Source organism: Cherax quadricarinatus, chromosome 50 (assembly GCF_038502225.1).
Source record: "Cherax quadricarinatus isolate ZL_2023a chromosome 50, ASM3850222v1, whole genome shotgun sequence".
Lineage (NCBI taxonomy): Eukaryota > Metazoa > Arthropoda > Malacostraca > Decapoda > Parastacidae > Cherax > Cherax quadricarinatus.
In genome coordinates, this window is record NC_091341.1 from 26,268,978 (window position 1) to 26,291,274 (window position 22,297).

A 22,297-nucleotide genomic window follows, 5' to 3' on the forward strand; every position below is an offset into this window, starting at 1 on the left:
AAGAAGTATGATTGAAGCATGTTTGGAGTACGGAGTATAATTGGAGTATGATTATCCGAGAATTTACATAATACGGTATCGCTAAGCTCAACCTGAAGTCAATATTAACCAAAAAATAATTATTTTTAATTTTTTTTAAACATAATGCAACGTATAAAAATATTTAATTTCTTTTTTGTAAGCTATACACTGAAAGTTAACGTTATTCTCTATTTTATTGTAAAGTAAAAGGACACAAGTGCAGCTAATGTGACATTTTATTGTGGCAACGTTTCGCTCTCCAGGAACTTTGTCAAGCTCTATTTTATTGATTAAAGTATTCTTGAATGCAGGTGAACAGGTTATATGCAGCATTAAAGGATTCTTTATCTGTGTTTTTAATTTCACTGGTGGGCTTTCGTCTGTCATTCTTCGGAAGTGTGTGTGCATTAATAGTGTACATACATCAAAAGTGTACATGCCTTACATTAACAGTGTAAGTGCATCAAAAGCATACATGAATCAAATGTTAGAACATCAAAAATATACGAACAATACATCAATAAGTGTACGTACATGAAAAAGTGCACAAACATGAAACACGTACGTACATCAACAGACTAATACCTCGGCCGCATGTTTCCTGCAGGAGGAGAGGAAGGAAGTGGTACTAGGGTTGGGTCACCTGCAGGGCGCCTTCTACCTGCTACTGCTGGGCTCCAGCACGGCCTTCTTCACCCTGCTGGGGGAACACCTCAACCACAGGCTCACTTCACCTCAGTAACATCCAAGAATCACCTCAACCACTAAAGCCTTATTATTATTATTATTATTATTATTATTATTATTATTATTATTATTATTATTATTATTATTATTATTATTATTATTATTATTATTATTATTATATAATTATTATTATTATTGTTGTAATTAATTTTATTAATATTTTTATTTAATTATTATTATTGTTGTTGTGATAAAAGATGCGTGTGTAGGGATCATTCAGCACCTGGAGAACAGGAGTTATTTTGATCCGAGGAAGAGGAGGATAGTCTCAGTTCCTTTGATCTCAGTCACTACAGCTTAATCAAGTTTTTTTTATTCCATAGGAGCACAGAAACCCATGAAGCAAAACTGAACTAGGCAGCGATTTTCTTCTAATGATCTTACAAATAAGTGTGTTTGCTAGAGTTTGTCACATTCCATTACTTCTTTTTAACTATTCTTACTCACGAAAATGGTCGTAGTTTGAGACAGAAATAAACAATGCTCATATTCTTTGTTTTGTTTTTGTCCCCATGAAAAATCAATAGAAGCAGAAAAGATCAGTACATTTGCTTTCGTGAATCATTCGTAACAACTACGATAATACGTAGTGCTCTGTGATTTTTATCGTACTCCATGCAATTATTAATGGTTCAGTGACGTAAAACATAAATATTATTTAAAAAAAACTTTCCTGTAAGTAGTTTATCTAAGAAATGAATTTTATTGTGGGATATTGTTTTGAAACTCGGGTTTTTATAGCATTTGGTTTTATAACATTTGTAGCTGACTACCTTTGGTCTGTTATTACTGTATATCTAAGGATATATATATATATATATATATATATATATATATATATATATATATATATATATATATATATATATATATATATGCAATAAGATCACAGTAAACAGGTGATTTCAAAATATGCAAAACAACCACTCTGAAAGAATAGAGAAATTCCAAGCGCTTTCGTGACTACTCACATTATCAAGGAACTTGATAATGTGAGTAGTCACGAAAGCGCTTGGAATTTCTCTATTCTTTCAGAGTGGTTGTTTTGCATATATATATATATATATATATATATATATATATATATATATATATATATATATATATATATATATATATATATATATATATATATATATACATATATATATATATATATATATATATATATATATATATATATATATATATATATATATATATATATATATATATATATATAGTTTAGTTTAATTTTCATGCCAGTAATCAAGTAAGGAGTTTGCGCATCACTGTGTTCTCCCGCTTATAAATCTGCGAGGCAGACTCTTGAGTGTCAATAGTCTGTTGTGGCTGTCACGAGAAAGATACTGGACATTTCTCTCAGCACGCAAGGTGAGCTAGTTTGTTGTAAGTTTAAGGTTTCTGAATAAACATGATGATATATATATATATATATATATATATATATATATATATATATATATATATATATATATATATATATATATATATATATATATATATATATATATATATATATATATGTCGTGCCGAATAAGCAGAACTTGCGATCTTGGCTTAAATAGCAACGTTCATCTTGCCATATAGGACAAGTGAAAATTTGTGTATGCAATAATTTCGCCAAAATCATTCTGAACCTAACGAAAAAAATATGTTTCACTGTGTTTGTTTTGTATTAAATTACTGTAAACAAATCTAAAATATATTTAGTTGCGTTAGGCTAAAATAAATTGCGCTTGTTATAATAAGGTTAGGTAAGTTTTCTAAGTTCCTTTTGGTGCAAAATTATAAACTTTTACATCAACATTAATGAAAAAAATATATCTTTAAACGTATAAGAGAAAATTTTAGAAAGGACGTAATTTTAAATGAGTTCTTGCTAATTGACCAGTTTTACATATTCGGCACGACATATATATATATATATATATATATATATATATATATATATATATATATATATATATAAATTTGACGTTATATTGAAGTGTGAACAAGGTAACATATATTAATGAATCCAAGAAAAGATGTTAGCTGAATTTCAGTTCTGAAGGTCGGAAGTTCTGAAAGGCGTCTCCTCTCTGAAGGTTCGATGGAAAGATTATCCTGAGATTTATCTGAGGTGTGATCTTTGCACTTCTTGCAAGACTGTTTTTGAATGAGTGACAGTGAATGTGTTTCTTTTATTTTGAAAAATTGCTTAAGATTAATTATATTTACTCTATGATAAACCAGAAAAATTTAATTGTCTCTTGAAAATTTTCCGAATGAATTTGCCCAACGAGGATTAATGAGATTACTATACGTCTTAACCTAAGATATCACTATGTAGTATGATAATTGTGAATTTGTATTTATATATTCACGATGCGACACGATAACGGAATCCACAACTGCATATCATAGTCACGAACTCTATTGTAGAGCATTTTTATAGTGAAAAACGTTTAGGACAATCTTAATCAAAACTGCAGGCGAAGGGTATTAAGGAGAGAGGAGATTGCCAGTCGTCCACAAAGACCTCGGGACCAAGAAACACCGCAAGTAGACTCTCTCGCTTCATTCTCTGTTTGTCCTCGCCTTTTTATGTAAATATGTGTAACACCCATGTTCATTTACCAGTTTCAAAAGTCGAAACTGAAAATTAATACTCTTGTAGTTCAGCAGTAACCCTCTCGGCTCACTATCGAAGGACTCTGAAGACTCATGAAGACTTGGAGCATGTTTCCTGTAACTGACATCAGTTAATTGCTAACCTTGCTCAGTATTTGAAGCGAATAAGCTATTAATATAATTAATTAAAGGAAAATCCTTATATAAGAAATAAAAATGAAGCACGTTAAAAATAATTGAATAATTATAATACATTTATTTTACGAGACTATGATTTATGTATAAATAAAATTTAGTGCAATATCTTACACATTATAATTCTATTTAACAGCCACGTTAATGAAGAGAAGACTCCCAAACCATCACTTGGCTGCCTCGTACCGTGCCAAAATAGTGTGGATGTGGCTAAGGGGAGTACCAGTGAAAGAAATCTCTCCGGAGGTCGGGGTCAGCCTCGCTACAGTATACAGGTGGATTAGAAGGTGGCATAGGGAAGACACGGCGGGGAGACTGTACTACCATGGTGGATTTCTTTCCACTCTCTGGGAAGGCGACCCAGTCTATGGTACAGCCTTTCATGCATATCCCCAGAACACCCATGTTTGTGGGTTAAACTCCCTTAACATTTACCATAATCCAACATCAGTCAATTACTCCCAGTGAGGAAGCTAGTGTTGTACGGAGTTGAAATGGGTACTGGTTTAAACATGCAAAAACCTCTGATGGAACCTCTCCATAAAAATAACTTGAATGGCAAATGTTTACCCTGGAAGTTAAATAAACAAATTTTATGTTAAAAATATTTACTTTTAATAATAATTCCAAGAGGGGGAACAAAATGTATATCAGTAATATTACTTTACGAGGAATACACTAACATATGTTCCGAATAAGATTTTATCCTATCGCATTCATGATGGCAGCTGAGATGGTAACAGCTACGCTTATTAAAAATTTCAGTAGGAATGAGAGCCTCACTGATTACAGTGTGTTTGTTCATTAATGATCTGTGAGGTGAAGCCCCTCAAGGAAGGCTCCTTGTCGCGGGTGAGGGGTTCTTGATATAGGGAATTGGATCTGTGCTCCAGTTCCCTGAATAGAGCCTGAATACTTCCCACCCCCCCTCACATGCGCTGTATAAGCCTACGTGTTTAGCGCTCCTTCATAATTATAATATAATCTGTGAGCTGAATGAGCAGCACGTATCTACTAAGTCCAAAATAGTAGATTCTTGATCGACATTTTCTTGATATCTGATGTTTTCTTTGCTTCATAAAAAACGATTCATTACTTATAGATGAATTCTTAAGGAGTCAGACACACACAAAAAAACATACAAACATACAGACTATTTATTCACACAATACAAAAATTATACAATAACATTCATTCACACTAAAACCTGAACAGGGACGTTTATACACACAAACTGGAACACATCGGATCTACTGAACATATTTATTTGGCAGCGTCAAAGCTAAATAAAAAACTATTGTATTGACAATAAAGTGCTCACTAAAAGTCTTTCACTTCCTGACAACCTAACTACAATTTCGCTGTGTTGACGGCGGCCAGAGCAGACCTGTGTGTGACGCTCCCTGCCAGTTCCACTTGGATGGTTGGTGGTGTGACCTTATGGCGTCAGGTCTGCGCAGACGTGTGAGTTAGTAAGTTTATTCAGGAATATACAAATACAGTTACATAGACTATCATACATAGCAGCATATGTGTAGAGAACCTAGGATAACCCAAAAAAGTCGGAAGTGACTTATTTCCATTGGGGTCCTTGGGATTGAGCTGCTCCGTGGGGCCGTCACCCCAAAGGTGTCGCAAGTGTTATTGCTGAAAATCATCAGAGACACGTACGGGATTACAGATAAGTTGCACGTTGTTGCACTGAATGGAGCAGTTCGACTATTAGAGAAGTTGCTGTCGACACAAGTGTACGAGGCGATTGTGGAGCAGTTCAAGACGTAGTAATGAAAGTTACTGACGTTGTTCGGGTCTCATAGACGCGTCTGAACGCTACACCTGGCTTAAGTTGCGGAATGTGCCATTTGAGGTGGACGAAACTGATCTCCGACAGGTGTTCAGCAAGTATGGCGTTGTGCATGTGGCGCAACAGGGCAAGTGGGTTGGTGTGTATGCAGGTTTGTCGGAAGGAACGTTCTCCCTCAAGATGTCGTTGCAACACCTGTGTCTTTCTATGTGTTCCTATCTGACTTTCGTACACAGATCATGGTAACATATACAGGACAGCGCCACACATGCAGGATTTATGGGCAGTAAGATTGTGGCGGCGGAATTTGGCCGACGAGAGTATCCCCAGGGTATGTACAGAACAGTCATACCGGAGAGGGAGTGTAGTACAAGAAGCGAAACCGCAGGACGGCCGTGGAAAAGGTAGGTTGTGGAGTGATGAGACGACTGTCTTGAATGATAAGCTGAATGGAGGTCTTCCGACTGAGAAGGCGGAGGAACTTTTGGACATGAGGCATGTTCGGGAGAGTGTGAGGCCGGAGGCTGAGGGAGCTAGCCTTGATGAGGTATTGGAAAAGGCTTTACTGGGTATGTTTTCCCCAGGGAGGGGGAATTGCCGTAGACATCCGTGGAGGGATTTCAAATAGTCATGTGTGGCGGATGTGACTGAACTGGAGGCAACCTTTGGGCACGTCGAGGGAGTTAGGCCCAAGGGAGGCGTCCATTTAGTGGAAGTGGAGGTACATAGTGAGGCAGAGATGGAGATGTCGTGTAGGACGTGGGCACAAGGAAGAGGTCTGCGACGGCCTCGGATTCGGATGATGTCCTGACGTCTGCTCAAAGGCAGAGAAAAAACGCTTGGGTGGAGGTGGTCAAGAGTGTAGAGAGTGGAGGGCATAATAAGCAGGAACGGGGCTTGGGGTGAAGAGTAAAGTGAGCCATACCAGTAAGGGTGCAGACGCGAAAGGTAGTGTCGGGCAGTGTGGAAGAATAACTTAATTGCCGGCCTTCGGTGTTTCACGATCAGTGTGAATCATAAATCAATGTGAATCAATGTGGTCTGGGAGGTTTGTGACTGTATCGTATGGATGTTGAATTTCTGCAGGAGAGCAACATTGAGGGGTCAGGATTTCGTGGTACCTAGTTATGTGGTATATGCCATACCCACTGTACGGAGGGGAAGTAAATTTCAATTTTTTTTATTCAATTTCAGTTAAATTTTTACTGTGATGTAAGCAGCATTTGATGCGTACACACTGTAATGACATTTTGTCTTAAAAGATAGAAAAAATAAATGTTGCCTTTATCCTATAGGGCATAAAACTCTCCCTTTACAAAATTGGTAAAACATACAATTGGTAAAACATACAATTGGTAAAACATACAATTTTGTCGTTGACATCAAATTAAAGATAAAGGGCTAAATAATCTTTATTTCAAGTCCTTTGAGCGATATGTCAATAGATTGCATAATAAAAAAATTAAAATTTTTTTAAGGACTTTTTGGGAGAAAAAAAAAATCAGTAAAAACAAAACAGTAAAAAACATCGCAAATCAACCCTGAAACTGAATAGAACCATCATTCCTCAATAACGTGTGCAAAAAATCATGACACTCTTGTAAATACTTTTCGCAAAAACTGAAAAATAATGTCAGTAACTTATTCCTGAGTTACACATATGTTTTCTGTAAAACTCTACGGTCATGTCACGCCACATTTCACTATGTTTTACACTTCCATGTTGATAGCCTACGGGCGACTGAGGTGCAATCACTCTGTTCACTTGAATACAGTCCTCAGAAGTTGCCACAGAGTATTTAGAAGGAAACAATCATAAAAATCGTAATTTTTGAAGCATAAAAAAAATTAATTACTCTTGATGACAGCAAGAACCAAAAAAAAATTATATTTTTGAAAAAAAAACATACTTAAAAATAATAGAAACAAGCTGATTGCATCAACATATTGCCAATATTATGCACTATTTTTTCGGTAAGAAAACCTCTTTTCATAATATTTCAATTTTTCTTTTTTTTTCTCTCATGAAACCTTCCTACTCCTTAAGGAATAGAAAGGTGTTGGAAAATGGGGTCTGTAGATTCTGTGGGGATGAGGAGACGGCTTTTCATGTTGTGTATTTTTTTGCGAGCGCTTGGAGGGGCTAAGGGAATGGTTCGCTTGTGTTCTAACTTTGGTGGTGGTGGGGGAGAAGGATGTTCGTTTTGACGGCGCTCAGTTTGGACGTGTGTGGGGTGTTGGAGACAGAGGCAAGGGCGGCGGCGTACGTGGTTGTGGATTGTTTTTATCATGTGGGGATATAGGGGTAGAGATGATTTGGGAATGAGGCGTCGTATATTAGCAGCGAAGATGTATCGAACCAAGTGTAAAAATATGGCTGTGTATGGGAGTCAATGGGGGTCAAGTTTTCCAGGTGGTCAGAGCCGTCGCTTGAGTTGGTGTCACCCGGGGCGGAATCTCTGGTGCCACCCCCATGAAATTCAAGGGTGGGGGGATGGGGGAGTAAACTCCAGTTACGTCACTGCTGCATGACTAGTGACAAATGTTTAACAATGAGAACGTTTAAGGGCCATAAACTGAACAGAATACTTCTCAACTTCATTAATGGTCAAATAAATAATCGTAGTAATATTTAGGAAACATAAACTCAAATACCACTTTGAGTACAGCCAACAGATCCTACATTTATTCATCTTCAACAATGCCAAAACAAAACAAAAAAAAACTTGAAAAATAAAGAAAAAATTGCAATATCAGAGAAACACTAGTTCCGATATGACCTTGAGTACAGGTAACATCTCAGTGAATGTGATCTTACATTTGACCTTGAGTACAGGTAACATCTCAGTGAATGTGATCTTACATTTGACCTTGAGTACAGGTAACATCTCAGTGAATGTGATCTTACATTTGACGTTGAGTACAGGTAACATCTCAGTGAATGTGATCTTACATTTGACCTTGAGTACAGGTAACATCTCAGTGAATATGATCTTACATTTGACCTTGAGTACAGGTAACATCTCAGTGAATGTGATCTTACATTTGACCTTGAGTACAGGTAACATCTCAGTGAATGTGATCTTACATTTGACCTTGAGTACAGGTAACATCTCAGTGAATGTGATCTTACATTTGACCTTGAGTACAGGTAACATCTCAGTGAATCTGATCTTAAATTTCCTTTGCCTTCAATTATGCAAAATCATGTATCACATCATTAAAATCAATCTATCAAATCATCAAAATTAACGATGGATTCTTCTCTTACGTTGGCGAGGCACTGTTTTGTGCATTAGTGTCACCTTCTTTAGAGGTTCTATGGTGTTACCCCCTAAATGGTGTCACCCGGGTCGCCCTCCCCCTTACGACGCCTCTACAGGTGGTTATGAGGACATCAGCGTAGGGGGTCAATTGTCGCTGTGACCCGGGGGAGCCCGTTCCTGGGGTACAGGATCCTGGGGAATGGGGTGTGGGACGACATTGAAGGTTAGTGCTTTAGTAAGGGTGCAGTGTAATTGTGCTTTAAAAATTATATTTATAGCTTTATTCCCAAAACACTGCGGAGTATTTTATAAATATTAAATGAAAGTTTTTGGGTCAGTTTCAAATAAATCCACTATGGCATTCGTGTTATTATACTCAACTATGCGTTATACAATGAATACTAACATGTGTACATGTATGTATAGGGCGGTACGCGCGGGTTTAGTGAGTGTTAAGTAGTTGAGTGAGAGGACCAGAGTGCAAGGGAACATCTCGCTCCTGTCCTCCCTCGCCATACCTTACTAGTCAATGGTAACAAACGCTCTGGCAAATTGTCCAATTGTCTAGCTGGTTCTTGAATGACCGTATTTTCTTGTCGCTTGCAACATTAGCGGGTAGTTTATTCCATTGTTATAATTCTGTTTGCAGTAAAACTTTATCATACTATCTTATTGCATCTTTTTCCTGGTTTTATTTCTTTATTTCAAGTTATGAACTCGTTCAGTATCTCACAGTTCGCGTTTAAGAACATAAGAACATAAGAAAGAAGGAACACTGCAGCAGGCCTACTGGCCCATGCAAAGCAGGTCCATGTGAACATGAAAAGTGTCAAAGCCATTCATTATCTCAATGATTTGAATAGAATCTCATTTTTTGACTTCTTTTAATAAGAGAAAAAAGCGTTTTGAGACGCTAAACAAGATTTGTTTATGAGCGACGTTACGTATTTGATAGCTCCTCTCTATACCCTTTCCCGTATATCTTTTTTATTCAGACTGTAGACCAAAATTAGACGGCACATTCAGGACGCGGTTTAATAAGTGTATCAGTCAGTATGTTGTCTGGTGCTTTGTGTTTGAAGTTTCTAGCTGAGAAAGCTTTCTAGCTGAGAAAGCTTTCTAGCTGAGAAAGCATTCTAGCTGAGAAAGCCAACATTCTGCTAGCTTCGTTGCTCGCAGAGAAACATTTCTTGGTATGTTTGAGGACGTTGCCTATACTCCATCATCCTTTTTGTCTTGTTTCCGTTAATTTGTTGCCAAAAATTTTAGTTTATCAAACAAATACAAACGCAGAACAAATTCATATGATACTGATGGAATCAGTGTAGTTGTTTCTGAGTTTTGTTTAATTTTATGTTCGTGATAAAACTAGGTGCTCTTTACTTGCAGTGAAAAGGTTTAATTTATGGCACAACCAAGAGCTCTTACCGGGGTGTTAGCAGTGTTGATGTGCACAGTGCTACACACCTGTCAAGGAGCTGGGGGTACACTGCGCCTTCCTCCAGGTTAGTTGACAGCATATAGTATATACTGAAGATTCCCAATTTCATTTTACAATTTTTTTCTTAATGAAGTTATTTAGCTGAGTTACTGCCAAAAATATATCTTCAGGTTAATGCAGCAGGAAAAAAAAGTCATGAAAACTTCCAGCAGCAGAAACCCTTCCAACTCTATTATATGTATTGTAACAATTATTTTATTTTCAATGGATCCAGGAGAACATATGGGACTTTTGAGTCCTTACTGGTCGGCTGGACTTGTACTTGAAGCTGCGTTTCAACCACACTGCTCCGCTATCGTAATCCATGACGCCAACAACTTACCATCTACCGATTTCATAGTAAATATAGAAAATATTAATATTTTAATTTACTTTCATCGATAATATTACGAGAGAATTTTTGGAATATTGACAATAGAAATTTTTTTCCACCATTGGAATAGTTTAATGTAAACTAAATGAATACCATGAATGACAATTCTAAAAACTTGTTATGCATTAAAACTGAATAACATAATATTAAATAAGATAACTGTTATCATAACCCCTCTCCTGTATAAATTACTAAATTTAAAAAGAGGAGCTTTCGTTTTTCTTTTTGGGCCACCCTGCCTCGGTGGGATACGGCCGGTGTGTTGAAAGAAAAACTGTTATCATTCCAGATTTAGGAAATTTCACTTGATCGATGCCCTCTTCAGTCTCTAAAAATGACGCTTTGTATATACTTAGAAATTTGCATGAGAATACTTAGGTGATAGGTTACTTATCTGGCCCTGTTAGGTAAGATCAGCTGTTAAGGAAATATCTCAAAACAGGATCAGCTGTTATGGGAACATTTCTAAGTAGGATTAGCTGTTTAGGAGACACATTTATTTAGAAGTAGCTTTTTTAAATTCTCGTATTATACACAATTTTCCTTGCCGTGTCATTTTGTTTTATCCAAATCGGCTGTTGATGATCTAGCCATTGCTACTTTTGTGGTCTTTTGATTGTTTTTATACTTGTCGTATATGTCGTAAAATTTTTTAACATTCCTATAATTTATAATTCAGAGCTTCGAGCAGTTGTGGGCTCCCTGGGGTGTGGGAGTATTCAAGGTGGTAGCAGACAGCAGTGACGCTAACATGACGACGCAGACGAAGTTGTCACTTGTGGTTGCCGAAGCTCGGAGGGTACGTCATCCACATTATCATTCATGCTGGACACCATTTACATTACTACTGAGGAGAGTACTTTCCTGTCACGTTACTGCTGAGGCGGATTGATTGCTTACATTATTGCTAAGGAGAATAGTTCAAATAACGTCTACTATGTATAAATAAAGCGTAATGAACACTTATCAATGCTGAATAATAACTCACGTGGAGACAGAAGCACAAGATTAATTGGTCTGTATATTTTGACCCCCTTCTGGGAAGGGTATCAAAATATACAAATCAGTTAATCTTTTCTGTTTGTCTTTACTTGGGTTATTATTAAGCACCTACCATATTAATGTTGGCAGCTACGGCAAGTGTCATGGTGCGTGACGGTGGTAGTGGTGAGTGACAACGCAGACTTCCTCAATACCTTCGCTGAGTGTTCCCTCAAGGTCCGCCTCCTGGTGTGGTCGACGAGGCTCCTCGCCGTCACTCGCCTACAGGTGTACCAGCTCCTGAGCAAACACTGGACATTCTCCATGATGAATGCTATGCTAGTGGTTTTGAACGAGACGTTGAGTCTACCCAGGTAACAAACTGCTTTATGTAAAGTAAAAGGACACAAGTGCAACTAATGTGACATTTTATTGTGGCAACGTTTCGCTCTCCTTTTAGTTTACATATTGTCGGTAATTCTACCAACATTATTACAAACTGCTTTATAAAATAATTTAACCGCCTAATTTAAAAATATGCATAATGAAATTTTTTTTAGTTTTATTAACAAAGAATTTATTTCCAGAAACCTGTTTTCGAAGTAGGAATCGAAGACATTGAGATCCAGCACTAACTTCGTAATTTTTTGAGTTCTTGAAGAAATTATTATATTGGAATTTTCTTTTGATTATATTCGCTAATTATAATCATTATTTATATTGGCCATATGATCATTGAGGTTGATGTGTTATCCAGATCGTTATCGTATTATAAAGTTATTTCCCATACGGTTATATAATCCAGACATTTATCCATATACGGTTATATATTCGACATTTTTTTTCATATACAGTTATATAATCCAGACATTTTTCCATATAGTTATGTAATCCTGACTAAAGTTTCAGAGTATACGTAAACCTGCCGTACAGTGTGCCCGGTGCCAGAATAGTAGGGACTGCGGTTTGGAAAAAAGACAGTGGTCTACAAAAACTTCACCATTCACTATTTCCCGAAAAGTTTAATAAGTATATAAATACTCAAGATCATTCTCTGTATACTGTAATACATTAATCTATTAATTTTGCTCTGGTTGAATTGTTACATAAAGCAAAAGTGATGTATAGCACAAAACGCTCATCCAGGTTTAACAGTAAATCCTTAAGATTTCTAATGCACTAAATATATTCTTTCAGTTTTTACGGAGCTACAGTAAATGTGACAGCCCTGCCCTATAGACCATACTGGAGTGAAGCCGAAGAACGGAGTGGTGATAACACTGGTGTCACCAGGTACTCTGGCAGCGACGCCATGATGCTACGTACCATTGCTGACGCTCTAAACTTTACCTTTAATGTGCTACCTGTAAGCACCTGGGATCAGGTTTGTAAATAAGTGGGGCCAGATTTGTATCTATTTGAATATCAAATGTTCTTTATATCGTTTACATAAAATTATTCTCCATTTTCTGTCCTCTCAATTCTCTACCTTTCCTAATAACAATTACCTGCTCATATAAGAGAAGCAAAAATGATATATAGATATATATATATATATAGATATATATATATATATATATATATATATATATATATATATATATATAATATAATATAAATATATTTATAATGTTCTTAAATAATTAAATATTTTACTTTAAAAAATTCTCGTAACCTGTTACCAGGTAACTGGCTTAGTGATGGAAAGGTCCTCCCTCATAGCTTCTATATTTCACATAGTATTGCCGCAGCGACAACTCCTGTACGATTTTACGTATATCTACCTGTTAGATTCCACCTGTTTCTCAGTGGCCACGCCTTCGCTCACTTCAAAGTGGGAAAGTCTCTTCAGTCCTCTGGCAGACGAAGTCTGGGTATCAGTCCTAGTTATCCTGCTATTGGTACCTCCCTGCTTGTTTTTGGTAAGCAACGGTACTGTTGGCGTAGTAATTACTGCTTAGTGTTTCATTGCCCTTCACGTATAGATTTAAATAACTGAATCCTCGTCAATTCTTTTAAAACAATATTTTGGAAATTATATTACTAAGGGATAAAAACTAAAATATACTTAGTGTCTATGTGAATTGTAGCGTTATTTCATAGTCCTAAACTTTTAATGATGATAAGCATTTATTGCTTTTGTTTTAATCGAGATTAGTTACGATTAAGTAAAGTAAAAGGACACAAGTGCAACTAATGTGACATTTATTGTGGCAACGTTTCGCTCTCCAGGAGCTTTATCAAGCCATTACAAACAATACATGGACACAGAGGGTATATAAAGGCTCAGAGTGTGGTGAATACTAGTGAGGTACCATTTCGATGTTCACTAGTGGTAGTAGTAGTAGTAGTAGTAGTGGTAGTGACAAAAGTAATACAATATGGTAGAGCAATTAATTCGTACATGAGTAAAAGGATATAAAAGCTATTACTTGGGTAACATAAAAATGGGTTGGACAAATATAAACTGGAATGAGGCAGCTTGTTTCAGTGTTCACTCTCTGTGCTTTGTGTAGTAAAACAGGAGAGACTATGTGATGGCAGGGTTTACTGTTTTCAGGAGGATTCTTGCTAAGACTTCGGAGATGGTGAAGCTGCCGTTGTTTTGTTTAATTGTATTTGAAACAGCGATCAGTGCTGATTCAAGGCACTTGCGTGTGCGGAAATTAGTTTCTTTTATCACTAATTGGGCGTCTCTGAATTTCATAAGATGATTGGTGGAATTTCGGTGTTGTACACAGGCGTTGTTTAAGTTGTCGTTCCTACATGCGTATATGTGTTCATTGAGGCGGGTGTCGAGGTTTCTTGCTGTTTCACCTACGTAGATCTTGTCACAGCCTCCACAGGGTATAGTGTAAACTCCTGCATTGACTGATTCGTGGTGCTTGGGTTTTGTCCTGGTTAGATCCTTTATTGAAGTGGTAGAAGCGATGGCGACTCTGGTGTTAGCTTGTGAAAGTACTTTTGAGACGTTTAGTGCAACCTGGCTGTTGGGAAGAATTATAACTTTGTTGGGAGCGGTGTTGATGCGTGGAGAATTGATGATCTGAAGAGCTCTTTTCTTGCAGTCTTTGATGAAAAAAGGAGGAAATTGTAACTCAGTGAATGTTTGGTGAATGTAAGTACATTCCTCGTCAAGAAACTCAGGACTACAAATTCGGTATGCTCTTAGGAAAAACCCGATGATGATGCCTCTTTTGGTCTTGGTATCTTGACTGGAATAGAAGTGTCGGCGTATCTTCACTGCCCTTAAGGACCTCGCCAACGACCCCAACATTATCGTCACCACCGCCGACAAAGGAGGTGGAGTCGTCATACTCAACACCAGTGACTACAACACTAAAATGATGGACCTTTTGTATGATCAATCTACATACGAACCCATCAGCACTCAACAGTGGGAGACGCTCACCAAAGACTTTCTATACAAAACCAGACAAATACTCAAACGCACTAGAGAAGGGAAGAAACTTCTGTACTTGTTACCAAGCAACCCTAAACCAGCACACATGTATGGTTTACCCAAGACCCATAAACACAATATTCCTCTCAGACCAATCACGTCAGGAATAGGCAGTGCTCCACACAAACTAGCCGGAGTTCTTGCCAAACATCTTTCCTGCCTTCTGGGGACCATCAGCCCCGCTCATCTTAAACACTCAGGCGACCTTCTCAACCGCATCCGTAACCTCTCCATCCGTAACAAGAAACTAAGCAGTTTGGATGTGACTTCCCTCTTCACAAAAGTACCTACCAAAAAAGCCATCGAGGTTCTACGACGTAAAGTCAACCAGGACCTTAATCTTCCTTTACCTCCCGGAGATTTTGTTGACTTGATTGAACTCTGTGTTAACTTCAACTGTTTTTCCTTCAATAACAAGCTCTACAAACAAACCTACGGCATGGGAATGGGGTCCCCAATAAGTGCCGTCCTAGCCAACTTATACATGGAACACCTAGAGTCCGAACACTTCGCCAACATCATCCCTTCAAGCGTCACTTGGTTACGTTACGTGGACGATGTCCTCGTAATAACTCCAAAACGTTTTGATGTACGGGATCTCCAGGCAAGGCTCAACGCAGTTGAACCAGCGATTCAGTTTACACTAGAAGAAGAGTCCAATGACAAGCTACCTTTCCTCGACGTCCTCATTCACAAAGTAGACAACAACCTAAGATTTCAAGTTTATCGGAAACCCACCAATAAAAATGATCTCACACACTTCTATTCCAGTCAAGATACCAAGACCAAAAGAGGCATCATCATCGGGTTTTTCCTAAGAGCATACCGAATTTGTAGTCCTGAGTTTCTTGACGAGGAATGTACTTACATTCACCAAACATTCACTGAGTTACAATTTCCTCCTTTTTTCATCAAAGACTGCAAGAAAAGAGCTCTTCAGATCATCAATTCTCCACGCATCAACACCGCTCCCAACAAAGTTATAATTCTTCCCAACAGCCAGGTTGCACTAAACGTCTCAAAAGTACTTTCACAAGCTAACACCAGAGTCGCCATCGCTTCTACCACTTCAATAAAGGATCTAACCAGGACAAAACCCAAGCACCACGAATCAGTCAATGCAGGAGTTTACACTATACCCTGTGGAGGCTGTGACAAGATCTACGTAGGTGAAACAGCAAGAAACCTCGACACCCGCCTCAATGAACACATATACGCATGTAGGAACGACAACTTAAACAACGCCTGTGTACAACACCGAAATTCCACCAATCATCTTATGAAATTCAGAGACGCCCAATTAGTGATAAAAGAAACTAATTTCCGCACACGCAAGTGCCTTGAATCAGCACTGATCGCTGTTTCAAATACAATTAAACAAAACAACGGCAGCTTCACCATCTCCGAAGTCTTAGCAAGAATCCTCCTGAAAACAGTAAACCCTGCCATCACATAGTCTCTCCTGTTTTACTACACAAAGCACAGAGAGTGAACACTGAAACAAGCTGCCTCATTCCAGTTTATATTTGTCCAACCCATTTTTATGTTACCCAAGTAATAGCTTTTATATCCTTTTACTCATGTACGAATTAATTGCTCTACCATATTGTATTACTTTTGTCACTACCACTACTACTACTACTACTACTACCACTAGTGAACATCGAAATGGTACCTCACTAGTATTCACCACACTCTGAGCCTTTATATACCCTCTGTGTCCATGTATTGTTTGTAATGGCTTGATAAAGCTCCTGGAGAGCGAAACGTTGCCACAATAAATGTCACATTAGTTGCACTTGTGTCCTTTTACTTTACATATTGTCGGTAATTCTACCAACTTTATTACAGTTACGATTAACTTGAATAGTATACATGTGCTATTATTAAAATGTGGCCATAGTTTTTAAATTATTTTTTTAAATAAACGATGATACTAGCAGAGTAGCGGTTTTGGGAATAAGTTCGTAAAAGCACAGAATCATCTTCTCGTCTCAGATCTCTCGCTCAGAAAAGGGAGGAATATCAAAGAACAAACTAACCATAGGAGACTCGGCTGAAGTAGTTCTTGTGGCGCTGCTTGGTCAGGGTACCAAGAAGCAACTACCTGAGAGTAGTTCAAGTCGCTTGTTGCTGGTGACTTGGCTGGCGTTCGCCTTCATCGTGAGCAACGTCTACAGAGGCAACCTGACAGCCGCTCTCACTCTGCCCAAGTACCCACCCAGACCAGAGACACTGGAGCAGCTCGTCAAAGTTGTTGACAAGTAATGATAAATAATCTTTAAGTGGTTCATTTTTTACATATTTATATTCACCTGTTTTCGACAAAGTTGACTTTAGTCGTGTGATTTTCAGCATTTATTTGAAACAAAGGTCAAAGATTTCATAATTTATGCTGAATGTACACACACACACACACACACACACACACACACACACACACATACACACACACACACACACACACACACACACACACACACACACACACACACACACACACACTCACACACACACACACTCTCTATATGTAAACTTTTCGTATATAAATACATGCATACTCCTATACATAATGGAAAGACACGCTTGTACAATTACTATAAGAGTTATCACTTTCCTTTTCACAATCCTTACATGGAGTATTTTCACAGGGTAACGATGCCTGATTACGGGGAGAAGTTTCATCAGTTCTTCAAACAGTCAGATTCCGTAGTGTATCAGACACTCTCTAACATAATGGAAATCGTCCCTTCCGCAGAGTATGGACTACGCCAAGCAGCAGAACATAAGTGTATATCTTTAAGCTATTAAAGATTTAAAGTTTTGTATAATAATTATTTCTGATATTTTTAAAAATTGCAACTACGTCAAGTACAACTACCGTTGTTTGTACAGCTGATATTAGTAGTATTAATATTACAACGACTACCTCTATTATAATATAATTGTTACTATAGGGTAACAGTCACGTAAAAAATTGTAAATAAGTGTACTATCTTTCAGACAAGCGTATATGGACGGGTTCAACTACCTGCAGCAAATGATCGCTGACTACTACACAATGGTGGACGGCACCACTAAGCTTTACATCGGCAGGGAGAACATAATTCCTGGGCCGGGAGCCTGGCCCATTCCTCACGACGCTCCTTACAAACCACAGCTTGACAAATTAATCATGTATATTATCGAGGTTAGATGAATAACAGTGACGATTAATAGTTCTTGAAATAACTGAGATTAAATCATTAAATAGTTTAAGTTTCTGCATTAGAATATACGTATCAGTGAACTGATGGTTTTTTGTGGTACTGAAAATCATGAACAGATAATTATTGTACATAAAATCTTTAAAATTGTTGAAAGATAAGAACTGCTTCATTGCAGGTATTAGAATCAGGACCCTTGGACTGCATGTGTTGAGACATGACCCAATACAGAGTATTTTTCTTGATCGATCGAGGACACTTTATGACAAATATTATTCAGACCTTCCTTCAATATTTCAATATTATTTTCATGAATGTAAAAGAAAAGAATATTTTTACATTTTCCAGGCTGGATTATATGAAAAATGGATTAAGGACATGATTTTGAGAGCTAAGGCAGAAAGTCGCAGGAGACAGCATAAGGAACAAGTGACAGGACTGGTAGTGGCTGCCCAGAGTGAACCAGACACCAGTGGGAACCAGGCTCTTACACTCCTCCACATGCAAGGTCCCTTAATGATAGTCGCCATGGGCCTATCTTCGTCTATAATTGTGTTTATTGCAGAGTTATTGTTAAAATTATGCATGAAAGAAACTTCTTATTAAGAAGAAACTCGCTGTTCCGATTACTGCATTGATCCGAGAGACGGGGAGGTTACAATAGCATTGTTTTGAAACTCAAAAAAGAAATGAAATGCCTCTTGAAAACTTGAGAAATGATCACATACGTTCATATTCAATTTCAATGATGCTAAATTATTGATTTGTGTAAAAACTCACGAGAAATGTTAAAGCAAATTGTGATTTGTAATATGCCAAATTTTAATATTTTGGTCGCGAATTTCAAGTAAATGTTGAACACCTTCATTCGTTAAGTACAAACAATTTATATACAGAAATTACTGACAATAGCTGCGCAGGCCGCTGTCAGCGCCCCGTGAGGTTTACGTATTTGTGAAACAGAATACACAAATAGGTATACTGCAATGCTTTTTTTTTCCTGGTATTTTGCACCTTGTTCTAATGACTCGTCTGCATATATAATTGTTTTTGTCCCTCTATTTTCACCAGACCACCTATCACACCACCAATAAGCCAGTGGTCGCTGATGCCATTGTGCACTATAGTCACCACTTTCACCGTTTTCAGGTGTCCTTGGTCATATAGCCTTTCGGCACCAGTTTTTTTCCCCTTTGAAAAATAAAGCCATACTGATTTATAAGGAGTCACTGAGTGTATCATCAAATATTCAAAAAAAAAAAACTTAGGTCAAGTGATTTTTCCCTGAGGAATATAAAAACTTCAATTATTTTTTAACTACCAAGTTGAGAGATTCTGGAATACAAGATTTAATTTCATGATTGTCAGTAACGAGGTTGAGATTCTGCGCGTCGGTGAATCCTCTCGCATATATAACTGCGAGACAGGATCTAGGGTGTCAGTAGTCGTGTGTGGTTGTCACGGGAAGGTTCTTACACATTTTGCTAAGTACCTAAGGTGAGTTAATGTATTATGTGTTTTTTATTGGTGTGATAATATATATGTTTAGACTTCGGAGAACATGCTAAATATTTAAGAATTTCAGTAAAGAGAAGGATGGAGGCAGTGAAAATGATGCGTCTGAGATTCATGTGTGGTATGAGTCTTGTATGGGTAATAATCAGCGCAGTGATTAGAAAACGGTGATGTGACGATGTTCTGAGACGTTGATGTGGGATGGAAAGAATAACTCAAGAAAGCGTGCCCGTGTCATAGGGGTGTCTCCGCCATAGGGCTGTAAAGGGTACTACACTTGCCATGAATGCTAACCGTGCCCTTGCCATGGGGCAGTAAACGGTTCATCACATGTACACACTGACACTCATCGGGGGCGGGGGAGGGACTGCCGTGTCACCACATGAAGACCCGGGCCAGGACCTGTCCTGGCAAACCTACATAAACATGTGTGCTGGAGATGGTTTTGGTATTTAGAAAATATGGAAAAAACTACGTTAATGAAGTTGTATACAACCGGGAAAATTGGAAGAAGGGCGTGTTGAGAGGTAGAGAATTTATTATTCTGCAGACATATGAAAACGTCAAAATTAGTAATGAGATATATACTCAAATGCGTCATACAACTCAAGGGAGCATGTTAGCTCGGTGTAATGCCAAGTGTCCGTTGGAGTGTGAGCGAAGTAGCATCAGTGAAGGAATCCAACAAACAGGTTGGCCGAACCCGAGTTACGGAGATGGGAAGTACAGTGCCAGCATACCTAATAATGAGTGGGATATTGCAGTTCAGAGTCATTTGAAATGTGATCGTCACACACTTCTAGCAAGATAGTTATTGAGTTAACGATATTAAATGTCTCCTTTCTTGCACTATAGTTAACAAAATATTAAGATTTATGTATAGAAACTTTCGAAGCCACTTAAGTTATGAATAAATTCAAGACTGGTGTACATTTCAACTTAGATATCATGTTACAACATTATAATTGTGAGTCAACACCTGCAAATGGAAAAGTTACGCTTAGGTTAATGTCGCTAAAATTTTAATAAATATTCTCTTCGTTTCTTTCTATTTTATTTCTCCATGTCTTTTCATGTAAATGTGTGATCGCCTGTGTTTATCTACAAGTTACAAAATCTCGAACTTATAGACCTGCGTTTAATCAAGGAACTGGTGGAGAAATCAGGTACGTTTTCTTACGTCAGCTGGCCTTGTTCACCTAGCAATAAATAGTTACCTGGGTGTCAGTCGTCTGGCATCCTCGAGGGTGGTAGTAAACCTCAGATCTGTGTACTCAGCAGTGTAAATATATAGACGCTTTTACCAGATCATTACACGAATAAAAATCAGAATTTTTGCTCAAAATTATTAAATTGCCTCTTAAATGTCCGTATAATCATACAATAATTGAAAAAATATATAACGAAATTTATATGTTCTGTTATATAAAATCTGAAAAATTCTCTACCAGTCTGACACTATTAATGTTTAACTACAACTTAACCTTACATCGTATTTTTAGCCAATATGTGATGTTACTTAAGCCCCTCTTAATTTTATTAAAAACAAATATTGTGCAAAGTTCGTTAAAAGAAGCAAAAAAAAAAAATTATACATAACCTTTATTTAAGGACGTATTTTAGTATAAACATAATTAAAATTAAGCGAAATTTCTCAAGCACTATAATTATATTTGACAGCGACCTTGATGAAGAGATCATCTCGCGGAAACCATCAGTTGGTGGCAGCTTGCCGCACCAAAATCGTGTGGATGTGGATATGTGGAGTTTCAGCGAGAAAGATCTCTCTGGAAATAGGGGTCAGCCTCGGTACAGTATACAGGTGGATCCGAAGGTGGCAGACGGAAGGGACGGTGGAGAGACGGCCCTACCGTCTTGGAGTTTCTTCCAATCCCTGGCAAGGTGACGCTGGCTGCGCCACAGCCTTCCACGAACAGCCCATGACAATCCCTATCTGCGAATCAAATTCTCTTCACACTTACTATCATCCAGCTACAGCAAACTGTTTTCCCTGGGGAAGCTATTCCTAGATTCATTATACGTGTGTTGCTAAATATAATGAAACTTGACTGTAATACTAAACTGCAAAATACTGTTGATGGATTATCTTCCTTAAAAAAACGCCTTGAAAAAGGCTAAGACGGACCAAAACATTCTCATAATGTTCTTCTCCCAAATGGTGGCTTTGCTTTAATTTCTCTGCTCATTGCTTGGGCCTTTATAAGTAAGAATTAACTAGATGAACATACGTATTAACATTAAAAGGTAATGGAAACTAAAGCCATCATTGAAAAACAAAAATCTTCTCAAAGAATTATATTTTAATTAAATGATAAATCCTTGAGAAGGAAGAAATTTTGGTTCAGTAATGTTTCTTAACTACAAATATATTCTCTAAGTAAGGTTTCGGCCTCATTCAATTATGCTGGACTCGTTGGCAACATAGCATGGTTACTGCATTTCGTCATAAAATTACATGAATAACAGGAGCCTACCTGGTTAGTCTTTTTGTACAATTTTAGGCGAGCAGTAGCAAAAAAACATTGACTTATCTAACAGTGGAAACAGGGACTACATTTTGTTGTTAACGGATTGTTTCTTCAGAGCTT

The 22,297-nt window shown here is 37.5% G+C and overlaps 2 protein-coding genes across 2 annotated transcripts in view; both read left to right on the forward strand.

Moving 5' to 3' along the window:
- LOC128695309 (ionotropic receptor 21a-like) overlaps positions 1–763 on the forward strand; it is a 37,581-nt gene extending 36,818 nt beyond the window's left edge. The window contains exon 14 of the mRNA XM_053785812.2: positions 629–763. Coding sequence (XP_053641787.2) covers positions 629–763 — 135 coding nt within the window. The remainder of the gene's footprint in view (positions 1–628) is intronic.
- A 3,537-nt stretch (positions 764–4,300) lies between these two features.
- Positions 4,301–18,779, forward strand: LOC128695311 (ionotropic receptor 21a-like). Its single transcript, XM_070095352.1, has 12 exons — positions 4,301–4,343; positions 5,397–5,534; positions 5,620–5,714; positions 11,203–11,322; positions 11,655–11,878; positions 12,408–12,533; positions 12,702–12,888; positions 13,190–13,426; positions 16,966–17,231; positions 17,619–17,756; positions 17,971–18,157; positions 18,522–18,779. Exons 1-12 carry the CDS (start codon positions 4,301–4,303, stop codon positions 18,777–18,779), a joined length of 2,019 nt encoding a protein of 672 aa, XP_069951453.1.
- The last annotated feature ends 3,518 nt before the right edge of the window (positions 18,780–22,297 follow it).